The 16,343-nt window shown below is 54.6% G+C and overlaps 1 protein-coding gene across 3 annotated transcripts in view; it reads left to right on the top strand.

The window, feature by feature from the left end:
- syne3 (spectrin repeat containing, nuclear envelope family member 3) overlaps positions 1–16,343 on the top strand; it is a 125,249-nt gene that overhangs the window by 50,084 nt on the left and 58,822 nt on the right. For 2 of the 3 annotated variants that reach the window (XM_070871358.1, XM_070871357.1), the window contains exons 10-13: positions 4,444–4,587; positions 10,835–10,966; positions 14,491–14,646; positions 15,952–16,121. In XM_070871358.1, the coding sequence (XP_070727459.1) occupies positions 4,444–4,587; positions 10,835–10,966; positions 14,491–14,646; positions 15,952–16,121 (602 nt within the window). The remainder of the gene's footprint in view (positions 1–4,443; positions 4,588–10,834; positions 10,967–14,490; positions 14,647–15,951; positions 16,122–16,343) is intronic. The other variant, XM_070871359.1, reaches the window with a different exon arrangement.

Here is a 16,343-nt window from a genome sequence, read left to right as displayed (position 1 = left end):
CACCGACCTTTTGAGTGACAGTATTCTATTCCAATCTTTTGTCAGAATTCTGTATTTCTACTATTTTGCTTTAGGGGTTGGTAACTTACTCAATAGAATGTGTCTCCTGTGGGCTGAGGGGTACCTCCTGTATGGTAATGTGGGCTGCTCTACGTCTGTTGCTGGGAATGGTGGTAGTGTGTATCGGTGCCACCGATAAATAGCCATTATCATGTGCCGGGGACCACTCTACTCCACACTCGTTATCCCAGTCTGGTTTACTGTTAGGTTGGGTTTGTTCTTCAACACTGGCTGCACTGTGGGAGCACCTTCACCACACGAACTGCAGTGGTTCAATGAAAAGGCAGTTCATCACCTTCTCAGGGCAACTAGGATGGGCAATAAATGCCACACCGAGCCAACGGCCACATCTCGAGAACAAAAAAAATAATGTTTTCAAAGATTAGTCTGATCCTTAGTTTCAGCACTGAGACATGAGGTTAGATTAGGGAGAGTTGTAGAGCAGAGGTGGCCAGATGTGGGGCGGGGCGAGTGCCGCGGGGGCGGGGCGGGGCGGTGTGAGTGCCCCGGGGGCGGGGCGGGGCGAGTGCCGCGGGGGCGGGGCGAGTGCCCCGGGGGCGGGGCGGGGTGAGTGCCCCGGGGGCGGGGCGATGTGAGTGCCCTGGGGGCGGGGCGGGGCGAGTGCCGCGGGGGCGGGACGAGTGCCCCGGGGGCGGGGCGGGGTGAGTGCCCCGGGGGCGGGGCGATGTGAGTGCCCCGGGGGCGGGGCGGGGTGAGTGCCCCGGGGGCGGGGCGATGTGAGTGCCCCGGGGGCGGGGTGAGTGCCCCGGGGGCGGGGCGGGGTGAGTGCCCCGGGGGCGGGGCGATGTGAGTGCCCCGGGGGCGGGGCGGGGTGAGTGCCCCGGGGGCGGGGCGGGGTGAGTGCCCCGGGGGCGGGGCGATGTGAGTGCCCTGGGGGCGGGGCGGGGCGAGTGCCGCGGGGGCGGGACGAGTGCCCCGGGGGCGGGGCGGGGTGAGTGCCCCGGGGGCGGGGCGATGTGAGTGCCCCGGGGGCGGGGCGGGGTGAGTGCCCCGGGGGCGGGGCGGGGTGAGTGCCCCGGGGGCGGGGCGGGGTGAGTGCCCCGGGGGCGGGGCGATGTGAGTGCCCCGGGGGCGGGGCGGGGTGAGTGCCCCGGGGGCGGGGCGATGTGAGTGCCCCGGGGGCGGGGCGGGGTGAGTGCCCCGGGGGCGGGGCGATGTGAGTGCCCCGGGGGCGGGGCGGGATGAGTGCCGCCGGGGCGGGGCGAGTGCCCTGGGGGCGGAGCGGGGTGAGTGCCCCGGGGGCGGGGCGGGGCGAGTGCCCCGGGGGCGGAGCGGGGCGAGTGCCCCGGGGGCGGGGCGGGGCGAGTGCCCCGGGGGCGGAGCGGGGCGAGTGCCCCGGGGGCGGGGCGGGGCGAGTGCCCCGGGGGCGGGGCGGGGCGAGTGCCCCGGGGGCGGGGCGAGTGCCCTGGGGGCGGGGCGGGGCGAGTGCCCCGGGGGCGGAGCGGGGCGAGTGCCCCGGGGGCGGGGCGGGGCGAGTGCCCCGGGGGCGGGGCGGGGCGAGTGCCCCGGGGGCGGAGCGGGGCGAGTGCCCCGGGGGCGGGGCGGGGCGAGTGCCCCGGGGGCGGAGCGGGGCGAGTGCCCCGGGGGCGGAGCGGGGCGAGTGCCCCGGGGGCGGGGCGGGGCGAGTGCCCCGGGGGCGGAGCGGGGCGAGTGCCCCGGGGGCGGGGCGGGGCGAGTGCCCCGGGGGCGGGGCGGGGCGAGTGCCCCGGGGGCGGAGCGGGGCGAGTGCCCCGGGGGCGGAGCGGGGCGAGTGCCCCGGGGGCGGGGCGGGGCGAGTGCCCCGGGGGCGGGGCGAGTGCCCTGGGGGCGGGGCGGGGTGAGTGCCCCGGGGGCGGGGCGAGTGCCCTGGGGGCGGGGCGGGGTGAGTGCCCCGGGGGCGGGGCGATGCGAGTGCCCCGGGGGCGGGGCGGTGCGAGTGCCGCGGGGGCGGGGCGGGGCGAGTGCCCCGGGGGCGGGGCGGGGCGAGTGCCGCGGGGGCGGGGCGGGGCGAGTGCCGCGGGGGCGGGGCGGGGCGAGTGCCGCGGGGGCGGGGCGGGGCGAGTGCCGCGGGGGCGGGGCGGGGCGAGTGCCCCGGGGGCGGGGCGGGGCGAGTGCCCCGGGGGCGGGGCGGGGCGGGGCGAGTGCCGCGGGGGCGGGGCGATGTGAGTGCCCTGGGGGCGGAGCGGGGCGAGTGCCCCGGGGGCGGGGCGGGGATGCCGGATGCAGGATGCAGGGCGTGCAGCCGTGTTGATGATCCCACAAAGATCGAGTGCTTCAGGCTCTTGTCGTTCACTCCTGAACCATCAGCAAATTCAAATTCCTGAAATAGGAAAAATGACAGACAGGTAAAGACCCATGGTCCTCCCTAATCTATTTATTTCTAACAAACTATATCTGCACAAACACAACCTATTACCTCCATCATCTTATATCCTCAATCGATTCTCCCCAAAGTCTGCGCTTCTCGAAGTTTAGTGTTGCAGCTCTTTGAGCCTGTCTTGGTAACTGAGATGCTTTAAACTTGGAATTAACCTTGTGCCCCTCCTCTGCACCCTTTCCAAAGCCTGAATATCACCCACCATGTGAGGAGACCAAAACTGGACACTGTTCTAACTGAGGCCTAACCAAGGACAAAGGACAACATGGCGCGCATTGTCTGAGTGAATTGTCCTTTAAATACACTATTCCTTTCGCAATGCTCATGGACCTTTCAAGGTCGATGTGCTAGAACGCCCAGATCTCTCTATTTCTCCACCTGCTTTAGTACTTTGCCCTGAAGGCTTGTATGTATGCTGAATGAAATCTTGTGCTATTCTGTGCCTCCTATCTTTCTGTAAAAAAATTTGATGTTAAATTATGTTGTAACCCAGCCTAAGGGTGATATGTTTTGGAACACTTGGCATTTACTGTCCAGGATTGTGTGAAAGAGTTTGGGGCTCTCTCCAAGGGGCCACTATCACAGTCACCCAGTGTCTACGGCACAGTCACCCAGTGTCTACGGCACAGTCACCCAGTGTCTACCCACAGTCACCCAGTGTCTACCCACAGCCACCCAGTGTCTACGGCACAGTCGCCCAGTGTCTACGGCACAGTCACCCAGTGTCTACGGCACAGTCACCCAGTGTCTACGGCACAGTCACCCAGTGTCTACCCACAGTCACCCAGTGTCTACCCACAGTCACCCAGTGTCTACCCACAGTCACCCAGTGTCTACGGCACAGTCACCCAGTGTCTACGGCACAGTCACCCAGTGTCTACGGCACAGTCACCCAGTGTCTACGGCACAGTCACCCAGTGTCTACCCACAGTCACCCAGTGTCTACCCACAGTCACCCAGTGTCTACGGCACAGTCACCCAGTGTCTACGGCACAGTCACCCAGTGTCTACCCACAGCCACCCAGTGTCTACGGCACAGCCACCCAGTGTCTACGGCACAGCCACCCAGTGTCTACGGCACAGTCACCCAGTGTCTACGGCACAGTCACCCAGTGTCTACGGCACAGTCACCCAGTGTCTACGGCACAGTCACCCAGTGTCTACGGCACAGTCACCCAGTGTCTACGGCACAGTAACAGACCGTTTGGTCTAACTCGTCCATGGCCACCCCAACCTCCACCCACCCTGCTTCATCTCACCCCATCAACATAACCCTCTATTCCTTTCTCCCTCAATTCCTTTCTCCCTCATCTTTATCCAGCTTCCCCTTAAAAGCGTCTACACTATTCGCCTCAACCCCTCGCTGTGGCAGTGAGTTCCACATTCACACCATTCTCTGGGTAAAGAAGTTTCTCCTGAATTCCCTATTGGGTTTCTTGGTTACTGTCTTATTTTATGGCCCCCAAGTTCTGGTCTCCCCCACAAGTGGAAACATCTTCTCTACGCCTTCCCTATCGAACCCTTTCACAATCTTGTAGACCTCCATCAGGTCACTCCTCACTGTTTAGAGTAAAGAGCCCCAGCCTTTCATTGTTTCCCGACAGGTATAACCTCCCAGTTCTGGCATCGTTCTAGTAAATGTGTTTTGCACCCTCTCCAGTGCCTCGATATCCTGTTTATAATATGGTGACCAGAACTGTTCACAGTGCTCCAAGTGTGGTCTAACCAAGGTTCGATACAGGTTTAGCATAACTTCTCTGCTTGAAACATATTCCCCCATTTCCCTGCAGTACTGCAGCAAGTTGTCAGTTGGGGAAGTGCCTGAAGTGACAGCAGCTTGGTGGCAGTGAGTTGTGTGAGCTATCTCTCCCGTCACAAATAAAGTGGAGGCAAAACCTCAGGCACCATTGAAGAGCTGGTTTGATATGATGGGCGATTGTAACTACTGATGAATGAGTTGAATTAGTTTTGTCACCTGTACTAACTTTATGATCTTGTCATTTCAGACGTGGCTATGTCAGTTATCGGATTTTGTTACGACCAACGACACACTGCGTGGGCGACTGGATGCATTTAAAACCCAGTTAACTGCCGAGAGGCGATTGCTGCCAAATCTTCAAACCAAAAGGGCACAGCAGCAGCATCTGGAGGTAATTCCAGGTGGCAGTGACGGGCACAGTGTCGTGCGAGAGGGCAGGGCCCTGCGGGAGCAGGAGGGAGTGAGGGGGGCCCGGGGAGGGGTGACGGAGGGAGGGGGACCTGGGGGGGGGCGTGACGGAGGGAGGGGGGACTTGGGGGGGGGGGGGGGTGCGTGACGGAGGGAGGGGGGACCTGGGGGGGGGGTGTGACGGAGAGAGGGGGGACCTGGGGGGGGGGTGTGACGGAGGGAGGGGGGACCTGGGGGGGGGTGTGACGGAGGGAGGGGGGACCTGGGGGGGGGTGTGACGGAGGGAGGGGGGACCTGGGGGGGGGTGTGACGGAGGGAGGGGGGACCTGGGGGGGGGGGGGTGCGTGACGGAGCGAGGGAGGCCTGGGGGGGGTGTGACGGAGGGAGGGGGGCCTGGGGGGGTGAGAGTGAGAGGGGCTTGGGGGGGCATGATGGAGGGAGGGAAGGCCTGGGGGGTCGAGGGGGGGCTGGGGGGCAGTGAGGGGGGGCCTGGGGTGGCGGGAGGGGGGGGTGGGGGGAGGGAGAGCTAGGAGGTGAGACTGAGAGGGGTCTGGGGGGAGCGTGATGGAGGGAGGGGGACCTGGGGGGGGGGCGGCGTGATGGAGGGAGGGGGACTGGGGGGTGAGAGTGAGAGGGGCCTGGGGGGGGGGGTTTGTGACGGAGGGAGGGGGACCTGGGGAGGGGGTGACGGAGGGAGTGGGGCCTGGGGGGGTGAGAGTGAGAGGGGCTTGGGGGGGGCATGATGTAGGGAGGGAAGGCCTGGGGGGTCAAGAGGGAGGGAGTGAGGGGGGGCTGGGGGGCAGTGAGGGGGGCCTGGGGTGGCGGTGGGGGGTGCGGGGTGAGGGAGAGCTAGGAGGTGAGACTGAGAGGGGTCTGGGGGGGGCGTGATGGAGGGAGGGGGACCTGGGGGGGGGCGGCGTGATGGAGGGAGGGGGACCTGGGGGTGGGCGGCGTGATGGAGGGAGGGGGACTGGGGGGGTGAGTGTGAGAGGGGCCTGGGGGGGGGGGGGGTTTGTGACGGAGGGAGGGTGACCTGGGGAGGGGGGGACTGGGGGGGGGGGGCGTGATGGAGGGAGGTGGACTGGGGGGTGAGAGTGAGAGGGGCCTGGGGGGGGGGGGGGTTTGTGAGGGAGGGAGAGGGGCCTGGGGGGGGCAGTGAGGGGTGCCTGGGGGTGCGGGAGGGGGGCCTGGTTGGGTGGCGGGGGAGGCAGCTGGGCCTCGTTTGGCGGGGGTGGGGGGGTGCAGGATGGTTAGAGGCAAAGGACACGGGCTTTGATCAAGTATATTGGGGTAAAACTATTTCCAGTGGTTTGAGAGTCGGTCATTTGAGGGATTTATTTACAATATTCACAAGAATTAATCCATAATTTACAACAAACACACATTCCTTTAAGGCACAAGAATCCCACAAGAAAGTGATCCAGCCATGGCTAACAAGAAGTTAAAGATAGCATCAGATCAAAGGAAGAGACTTTTTTTGTTGCCAAAACTGTTGCCGAGATTGGATGATGTGTAATGAGAAAGGACTCATTAACAATCTTGTTGTGCGAGGCCCCTTGGGGAAGAGTGACCATAATATGGTAGAATTCTTTATTAAGATGGAGAGTGACACAGTTAATTCAGAATCTAGGGTCCTGAACTTAAGGAAAGGTAACTTCGATGGTATGAGGCGTGAATTGGCTAGAATAGACTGGCGAGTGATACTTAAAGGGTTAACGGTGGATAGGCAATGGCAAACATTTAAAAATCACATCGATGAACTTCAACAATTGTACATCCCTATCTGGAGTAAAAATAAAACTGGGAAGGTGGCTCAACCGTGGCTAACAAGGGAAATTAAGGATAGTGTTAAAACCAAGGAAGAGGCATATAAATTGGCCAGAAAAAGCAACAAACCTGAGGACTGGGAGAAATTTAGAATTCAGCAGAGGAGGACTAAGGGTTTAATTAAGAGAGGGAAAATAGAGTACGAGAAGAAGCTTGCCAGGAACATAAAAACTGATTGCAACAGCTTCTATAAATATGTGAAGAGAAAAAGATTAGTGAAGACAAATGTAGATCCCTTGCAGTCAGATTCAGGTGAATTTATAATGGGGAGCAAAGAAATGGCAGACCAATTGAACAAATACTTTGGTTCTGTCTTTACGAAGGAAGATACAAATAACCTTCCGGATGTACTAGGGGACCGAGGGTCGAGTGAGAAGGAGGAACTGAAGGATATCCTTATAAAGCGGGAAATAGTGTTAGGGAAATTGATGGGATTGAAGGCCGATAAATCCCCAGAGCCTGATAGTCTGCATCCCAGAGTACTTAAGGAAGTGGCCCTCGAAATAGTGAATGCATTGGTGATCATTTTCCAACAGTCTATCGACTCTGGATCAGTTCCTATGGACTGGAGGGTAGCTAATGTAACACCACTTTTTAAAAAGGGAGGGAGACCGGTTAGTCTGAGATCAGTAGTGGGGAAAATGTTGGAATCAATTGTTAAGAATGAAATAGCGCATTTGGAAAGCAGAGACAAGATCGGTCCAAGTCAGCATGGATTTATGAAAGGGAAATCATGCTTGACAAATGTTCTGAAATTTTTTGAGGATGTAACTACCAGAGTGGACAAGGGAGAACCAGTGGATGTGGTGTATTTGGACTGTCAAAAGGCTTTTGACAAGGTCCCACACAAGAGATTGGTGTGCAAAATCAAAGCACATGGTATTGGGGGTAATGTACTGACGCGGATAGAGAACTGGTTGGTAGACAGGAAGCAGAGAGTCGGGATAAACGGGTCCTTTTTAGAATGGCAGGCAGTGACTAGTGGAGTGCCGCAGCACTCAGTGCTGGGATCCCAGCTCTTAACAAAATACATTAATGATTTGGATGAAGGAATTGAATGTAATATCTCCAAGTTTGCGGATGACACTAAACTGGGAGGCGGTATGAGCTGTGACGGAGACGCTAGGAGGCTGCAGGGTGATTTGGACAGGTTAGGTGAGTGGGCAAATGCATGGCAGATGCAGTATAATGTGGATAAATGTGAGGTTATCCACTTTGGGGGCAAAAACACAAAGGCAGAATATTATCTGAATGGTGACAGATTAGGAAAAGGGGAGGTGCAACGAGACCTGGGTGTCATGGTTCATCAGTCATTGAAAGTTAGCATGTAGATACAGCAGGCGGTAAAGGCGGCAAATGGTATGTTGGTCTTCATAGCTCGGGGATTTGTGTATAGGAGCAGGGAGGTCTTACTGCAGTTGTACAGGGCCTTGGTGAGGCCTCACCTGGAATATTGTGTCCAATTTTGGTCTCCTAATCTGAGGAAGGACGTTCTTGCTATTGAGGGAGTGCAGCGAAGGTTCACCAGACTGATTCCCAGGATGGCTGGACTGACATATGAGGAGAGACTGGATCGACTGGGCCTTTATACACTGGAGTTTAGAAGGATGAGAGGGGATCTCATAGAAACATATACGATTCTGATGGGACGGGACAGGTAAGATGCGGGATGAATGTTCCCGATGTTGGGGAAGTCCAGAACGAGGGGACATAATCTAAGGATAAGGGGTAAGACATTTAGGACTGAGATGAGGAGAAACTTCTTCACCCAGAGAGTTGTTAACCTGTGGAATTCCCTGCCGCTGAGAGTTGTTGATGCCAGTTCATTGGATATATTCAAGAGGGAGTTAGATGTGGCCCTTACGGCTAAAGGGATCAAGGGGTATGGAGAGAAAGCAGGAAAGGGGTACTGAGGTGAATGATCAGCCATGATCTTATTGAATGGCGGTGCAGGCTCGAAGGGCCGAATGGCCTATTCTTCCACCTATTTTCTATGTTTCTAAAAAGAGCAGTAAGCCTGCTCGGCAACGGAGGACCAAGAAATTGATGAAGAAAGGGAAAATAGAATATGAGAGTATATACTGTAAAAGCTTCTATCGGTATGTAAAAAGGAAAAGATTAGCGACAGTAACTGTGTGGGTCCCTTACCGGCTGAGACAGGAGAAATTATAATGGGGGATACGGAAACGGCAGAGAAATTAAACAAATACTTCGTGTCTGTCTTCACGGGTGAAGACACAAATAACCTCCAGGAAATAGTGGAGATCTCAGGGGCTCGAAAAATGAGGAACTGAAAGAAATTAGTATTCGTAAAAAATAGTATTAAAGAAATGAATGGGACTGAAAGCCGATAAATCCCGTGAACCTGATGGCCTACACCCTCGGGTTTTCATAGAGGTGGCTACAGAGATCGTGGATACATTGATTGCCATCTTCCAAAGTTCCACAGATTCGAGAACGGTTCCCACAGATGGGAAGGTAGCAAATGTAACCCCGCTATTTAAGAAAGGAGGGAGAGAGAAAACGTGGAACTGCAGACCAGTTAGCTGACATCAGTCATAGGGAAAATGCTCAAAGCTATTTTTAAGGCCGTAATAACAAGGCACTTAGAAAATAATAATCACGTTGGGCAGATTCAGCACTGTTTTATGAAAGGGAAATCATGTTTGACAAATCTGTTAGTTTTTTGAGGTTATATCTGGCAGAATAGATATGGGGGGAACCAGTGGATGTGGTGTATTTGGATTTTCAGAAGGCATTCGATAAGGTGCCACATAAAAGGTTATTAAACAAAATTAAGGCTCCTGGGATTGGGGGTAATATATTAGCATGGATTGAGGATTGGTTAATGGACAGAAAACACAGAGTAGGAATAAACGGGTCATTTTCGGGTTGGCAGACTGTAACTAGTGGGGTACCACAAGGATCAGTGCTGGGGCCCCAGCTATTCACAATCTATATCAATGATTTGGATGAGGGGACCAAGTGTAATATATCCAAGTTTGCTGATGATATAAAGCTAGGTGGGAATGTAAGTTGTGAGGAGGATGTAAAGAGACTTCCAGGGGATATAGACAGACTCAGTGAGTGGGCAAGAACATGGCAAATGGAATATAATGAGGAGAAATGTGAAGTTATCCACTTTGGTCGGAAACATAGAAAAGCAGAGTATTTTAAATGGTGAGAGATTGGGAAATGTTGGTATTCAGAGGGACCTGGGTGTCCTTGTACACCAATCACTGAAAGTTAACATGCAGGTACAGCAAGTGATTAAAGCAAATGGTATGTTGGCCTTTATTACAGGAGGATTTGAGTATACGAGTAAAAACGTCTTACTGCAATTATACAGGGCCCTGGTGAGACCACACCGGGAGTATTGTGCACAGTTTTGGTCTCCTTACCTAAGGAAGAATATACTTGCCACAGAGGGAGTGTAACGAAGGTTCACCAGACTGATTCCTGGGATGGGGGATTGTCCTATGAGGAGAGATTGAGCAGACTAGGCCGATATTCTCTGGAGTTTAGAAGAATGAGAGGGGATCTCATTGAAACATATAAAATTCTTACAGGGCTTGACAGGGTAGATGCAGGGAGGATGTTTCCCCCGGACTGGGGAGTCCAGAACCAGGGGTCACAGTCTCAGGATAAGGGGTCGGCCATTTAGGACTGAGATGAGGAGAAATTTCTTCACTCAGAGGATGGTGAATCTTTGGAATTCTCTGCCCCAGAGGGCTGGGGAGGCTCAGTCTCTGAGTATATTCAAGGCTGAGATCGATAGATTTTTGAATATTAAGAGAATCAAGGGATATGGGGACAGTGCAGGAAAGTGGAGTTCAGGTCGATCAGCCATGATTGTATTAAATGGCGGAGCAGGCTCGAGGGGCTGAATGGCCGACTCCTGCTCCTAATTCGGGTTATGTTTTTATGTTCACTAATGGAGTAATGGGAGAGGTTAGGAACATTTCTGTTCACACGGAGTTATTTGGCCATGGAATACACTTCTACAATCAGTGGGGTAAGCGGAATTCATTTTAGTTTTTGAAAGGAAAGTGAAGATATATTTGAGGAAATGTAGAAGGGCTATGGGGAAAGAGCAGGGGCATGGGATTAATTGGACACTTCAGTCAGAGAGGCTGCCCAGGCACAATGGGCCGAATGGACCCCATGCTGAAAAATCCTGTAATTCTGGACAATGTCATTTAGTGCTTGCATTTCTGTCTCGATTTAAGACTACTTTGCATCTGAGAAAAGCGTGACAACTAAAATACACTCGATGCACAATGCACACATCACACTGATTATCCACACGTATCGGTATGAATTACTCCCGATTATATGTACATTTTATTTCTGGTGTTGAACACAATAATCTGAGATTTCCGAGTGTGGAATGTGTGTTTCAGTCCATCGCGAAAGATTTGACTGTGTTCGAAGCGGAGCTGACTGATCTACATTCTTCAGTATCACTTCAACCACATCGTTCTCAGCTTTCCCCGATCCTGGCCGAGTGTCGCTTGCTGAGCAAGTCTCTCAAGGTACAGTGTGATGTTGGAACAATCGTATTCTGCTCCCTGCCATCCACCTTCCCTCATAGCACCACTCAATTCCTGGCCACGCCATCCTCGATCACCATAGTGTCAGGGGGGAGCGATCTGTACCCCTTCTCCACACACAGCCCCGGTGTCAGAGCTATTGCGAGGTCGTGACCCCCAGCCCCCACCACCAATCGTTTTAAGATTAGCCACCATGGCTTCAGACGATTGGCTCCTCGGAATGTGACACCTGTCTGTGGCCTGTGAGTCTGCGGTTCCCACTCAGCCTCTAATTTGTGAATCGGCATTCCCCACTTCCGAGCTCGTCCCTTTCCTGATCAGTCAGTCAAATCTAGTCGGACGTGGCACATGCCTGTCGGTGCCTCGTGGCCTGTCTGCCCTGTACTGTTCTATTGAATCGTCCGTCTGTTTCACCTACTGTTTACACGAAGACTTCACTTCTTTGCCAGTTTCCCTATTCTCTACTTATTTCTTCACATAGAAATAAATCAGTTACAACAGGGAAACTGTGCAAACTGTCTGTGTGTTCGATGCACAGCACGGAACTGAGACACTCTGGAGTGCATGCACACAGCAGTCAGTGGGTGCCAGGGTGCTCTCCTCTGATCCCCAGGGTGAGCCTGTTGCACAGGAACAGGAGGCGACCCATTCAGCCCCTCGAGCCTGTTACACAGGAACAGGAGGAGGCCCATTGAACCCCTCGAGCCTGTTACACAGGAACAGGAGGAGGCCCATTGAACCCCTCGAGCCTGTTACACAGGAACAGGAGGAGGCCCATTCAGCCCCTCGAGCCTGTGACACAGGAACAGGAGGCGACCCATTCAGCCCCTCGAGCCTGTTACACAGGAACAGGAGGAGGCCCATTCAGCCCCTCGAGCCTGTTACACAGGAACAGGAGGAGGCCCATTGAACCCCTCGAGCCTGTTACACAGGAACAGGAGGAGGCCCATTCAGCCCCTCGAGCCTGTGACACAGGAACAGGAGGCGACCCATTCAGCCCCTCGAGCCTGTTACACAGGAACAGGAGGAGGCCCATTCAGCCCCTCGAGCCTGTTACACAGGAACAGGAGGAGGCCCATTGAACCCCTCGAGCCTGTTACACAGGAACAGGAGGCGACCCATTCAGCCCCTCGAGCCTGTTACACAGGAACAGGAGGAGGCCCATTGAACCCCTCGAGCCTGTTACACAGGAACAGGAGGCGACCCATTCAGCCCCTCGAGCCTGTTAGACAGGAACAGGAGGAGGCCCATTAGCCCCTCGAGCCTGTTACACAGGAACAGGAGGAGGCCATTCAGCCCCTCGAGCCTGTTACACAGGAACAGGAGGCGACCCATTCAGCCCCTCGAGCCTGTTACACAGGAACAGGAGGAGGCCCATTGAACCCCTCGAGCCTGTTACACAGGAACAGGAGGAGGCCCATTCAGCCCCTCGAGCCTGTTACACAGGAACAGGAGGAGGCCATTCAGCCCCTTGAGCCTGTTACACAGGAACAGGAGGCGACCCATTCAGCCCCTCGAGCCTGTTACACAGGAACAGGAGGAGGCCCATTGAACCCCTCGAGCCTGTTACACAGGAACAGGAGGAGGCCCATTCAGCCCCTCGAGCCTGTTACACAGGAACAGGAGGAGGCCATTCAGCCCCTCGAGCCTGTAAAACAGGAACAGGAGGAGGCCATTCAGCCCCTCGAGCCTGTTACACAGGAACAGGAGGAGGCCCATTGAACCCCTCGAGCCTGTTACACTGGAACAGGAGGAGGCCCATTCAGCCCCTCGAGCCTGTTACACAGGAACAGGAGGAGGCCATTCAGCCCCTCGAGCCTGTTACACGGGAACAGGAGGAGGCCCATTGAACCCCTCGAGCCTGTTACACTGGAACAGGAGGAGGCCCATTGAACCCCTCGAGCCTGTTACACTGGAACAGGAGGAGGCCCATTGAACCCCTCGAGCCTGTTACACAGGAACAGGAGGAGGCCATTCAGCCCCTCGAGCCTGTTACACAGGAACAGGAGGAGGCCCATTGAACCCCTCGAGCCTGTTACACTGGAACAGGAGGAGGCCCATTGAACCCCTCGAGCCTGTTACACAGGAACAGGAGGAGGCCCATTGAACCCCTCGAGCCTGTTACACTGGAACAGGAGGAGGCCCATTGAACCCCTCGAGCCTGTTACACAGGAACAGGAGGAGGCCATTCAGCCCCTCGAGCCTGTTACACAGGAACAGGAGGAGGCCCACTGAACCCCTCGAGCCCGTTACACAGGAACAGGAGGAGGCCCATTCAGCCCCTCGAGCCTGTTACACAGGAACAGGAGGCGACCCATTCAGCCCCTCGAGCCTGTTACACAGGAACAGGAGGAGGCCCATTGAACCCCTCGAGCCTGTTACACAGGAACAGGAGGAGGCCCATTCAGCCCCTCGAGCCTGTTACACAGGAACAGGAGGAGGCCATTCAGCCCCTCGAGCCTGTTACACAGGAACAGGAGGAGGCCATTCAGCCCCTCGAGCCTGTTACACAGGAACAGGAGGAGGCCCATTGAACCCCTCGAGCCTGTTACACTGGAACAGGAGGAGGCCCATTCAGCCCCTCGAGCCTGTTACACAGGAACAGGAGGAGGCCATTCAGCCCCTTGAGCCTGTTACACAGGAACAGGAGGAGGCCCATTGAACCCCTCGAGCCTGTTACACTGGAACAGGAGGAGGCCCATTGAACCCCTCGAGCCTGTTACACTGGAACAGGAGGAGGCCCATTGAACCCCTCGAGCCTGTTACACTGGAACAGGAGGAGGCCCATTGAACCCCTCGAGCCTGTTACACAGGAACAGGAGGAGGCCATTCAGCCCCTCGAGCCTGTTACACAGGAACAGGAGGAGGCCCACTGAACCCCTCGAGCCCGTTACACAGGAACAGGAGGAGGCCCATTCAGCCCCTCGAGCCTGTTACACAGGAACAGGAGGAGGCCCATTCAGCCCCTCGAGCCTGTTACACAGGAACAGGAGGAGGCCCATTCAGCCCCTCGAGCCCGTTACACAGGAACAGGAGGAGGCCCATTCAGCCCCTCGAGCCTGTTACACAGGAACAGGAGGAGGCCCACTGAACCCCTCGAGCCTGTTACACAGGAATATGTTTCCTGAGAGCCTCCACTCGGCAGCTAGTCATTGCTGAGTGAGATTTAAATATCCTTCCCTGCGGCAGTGAACTTGCTGTCTGGACTGGGAGTGAGCTGCTAACTGGTCAGTGTGGGCAGCTCGCCGGAGCAATCGATTCAGGTCAGTGCCAAGTTCTCTACTCGGGGCTCCTGGTAGAGTTGAAGATATTCCATTTTACAGGAGTGGCTGCTGGCTGAGGACAGAGAGAAATTGCTGAAGCATGAAACAAATTTACAAAATTAAAGTTAATTTCCTTCCTTCATTTTATGGTGTTGGGAATATGCAGAATTACGCAGCATGTGATGTGGAAACCGAACTGCGGTCTGCAGCATTCATTCTGACATATCCCTCCCTTTCTGGCAGGCAATGATTAAAAGAAGTGGTGAAGTGGTGTTGGGCCATGAGCAGTACCAGCACAGCCTGTGTGAAGTGGAACAATGGATCAGCAGAGCACAGCGACAGTGCAAAGCTCACCGCTGGACCTCAGGTGGAGACGCCACGAGCAGCAGTGAGGCTGAGGTACGGTCAGTAATGTGTTTCACTGAAGAAGCTGTAAAAACATTGGGCTTACTGAGTTTATCCAGCAGCTTGGAAGATCCTAGGTGGCTATGGAGATCATGGATGCATTTGTTGTCATCTTCCAAAATTCCGTTGATTCTAGAACAGTTCCCACGGATTGGAAGGAGGCAAATGTAACCCGAGAGAAAATGGTAACTACAGACCAGTTAGCCTGACATCAGTCGTAGGGAAAATGCTCGAATCTATTATTAAGGACGTGGTAACAGGGCACTTCGAAAATAACAATAGGATTGGGCAGGGTCAACATGGATTTATGAAAGGGAAATCATGTTTGACAAATCTGTTAGTTTTTTGAGGCTGTAACTAGCAGAATAGATAAGGGGAACTGGTGGATGTGGTGTATTTGGATTTTCAGAAGGCATTCAATCAGGTGCCACACGAGATTATTAAACAACACAAGAAATAGGAGCAGGAGTTGGCCATTCTATCCACTATGTCCAGGCCCCTCAATATTTTGTACACCTCAATGAGGTCCCCTCTCAGCCTCCTCTGTTCCAATGAGAACAAACCCAGCCTATCCAATCTGTCCTCATAACTAAGATTCTCCATTCCAGGCAGCATCCTAGTAAATCTCCTCTGCACCCTCTCTCGTGCAATCACGTCCTTCCTATAATACGGTGACCAGAACTGCACGCAGTACTCCAGCTGTGGCCTAACCAAAATATTATACAATTTAAGCATAACCTCCCTGCTCTTGTATTCTATGTATTCAGGGATCTGTGGACAAGCACTCCAAGGTCCCTTTGGTCATCTACACTATTAAGTGGCCTACCGCTTAATGTGTATATCCTTTCCTTATTAGCCCTCCCAAAGTGCATCACCTCACACTTCTCTGAATTAAATTCCATTTGCCACTGCTCTGCCCACCTGACCAGTAGATTGATATCCTCCTGCAGCCCATGACTTTCCTCTTCATTATCAACCACACAGCCAATTTTAGTGTCGTCTGCAAACTTCTTAATCATACTCCCTATATTCAAATATAGATCATTGATGTATACCACAAAAAGCAAGGGACCCAGTACTGAGCCCTGCGGAACCCCACTGGAAACATTCTGCCAGTCAAAAATTTGTGGCACACACAGCATGCCAAAGCTGCTGTTGAATGTGTTGGGTATTTGTTGCCTTAGCTATGTACTGATGTGGTAACGATATCATCCGATCCACTGTATATATAAGCGGGAGGGTATCTCTTCCGTCTTAAAAGATTTTGATTAATATTTGGTTGAAATTCTCCTTTAACAGCAGATATTGACGGAGTTTCCAGAGAAGGAGATTCTCTTCCATTGGACTCGGGCCCAGGGAGACCTGGTCCTAAGCAGCACATCACCTGACGGTTCAGCATTGATTGAGGATGAGTTGCAGCGTCTGTGGAAAGCGTGGGGCGAGCTGCAGCTCTTGGGAATGGTTTCCAGGTTGGTGTGGAGCAACATGTCAAGGAATCGACTAGGAACAGGCTACATAAGCTCCAGTACTGTGTAATGAGACAGGGTTCATTAGTCATCTCATAGTCAAGGATCCTTTGCGGAAGAGTGATCATAATATGATAGAATTTCATATTAAGTTTGAGAGTAAAGTGTTAAATCCGAAACTAGGGTCTCAAATGTAAAGAAAGCCAAGTACAGAGGTGTGAGGGC

The sequence above is a fragment of the Pristiophorus japonicus genome, unplaced genomic scaffold (genome assembly GCF_044704955.1).
Source record: "Pristiophorus japonicus isolate sPriJap1 unplaced genomic scaffold, sPriJap1.hap1 HAP1_SCAFFOLD_246, whole genome shotgun sequence".
Taxonomy (NCBI): Eukaryota; Metazoa; Chordata; class Chondrichthyes; family Pristiophoridae; genus Pristiophorus; species Pristiophorus japonicus.
The sequence above is the reverse complement of the archived record's forward strand: the minus strand, read 5'-3'. Positions and strand labels throughout refer to the sequence as shown.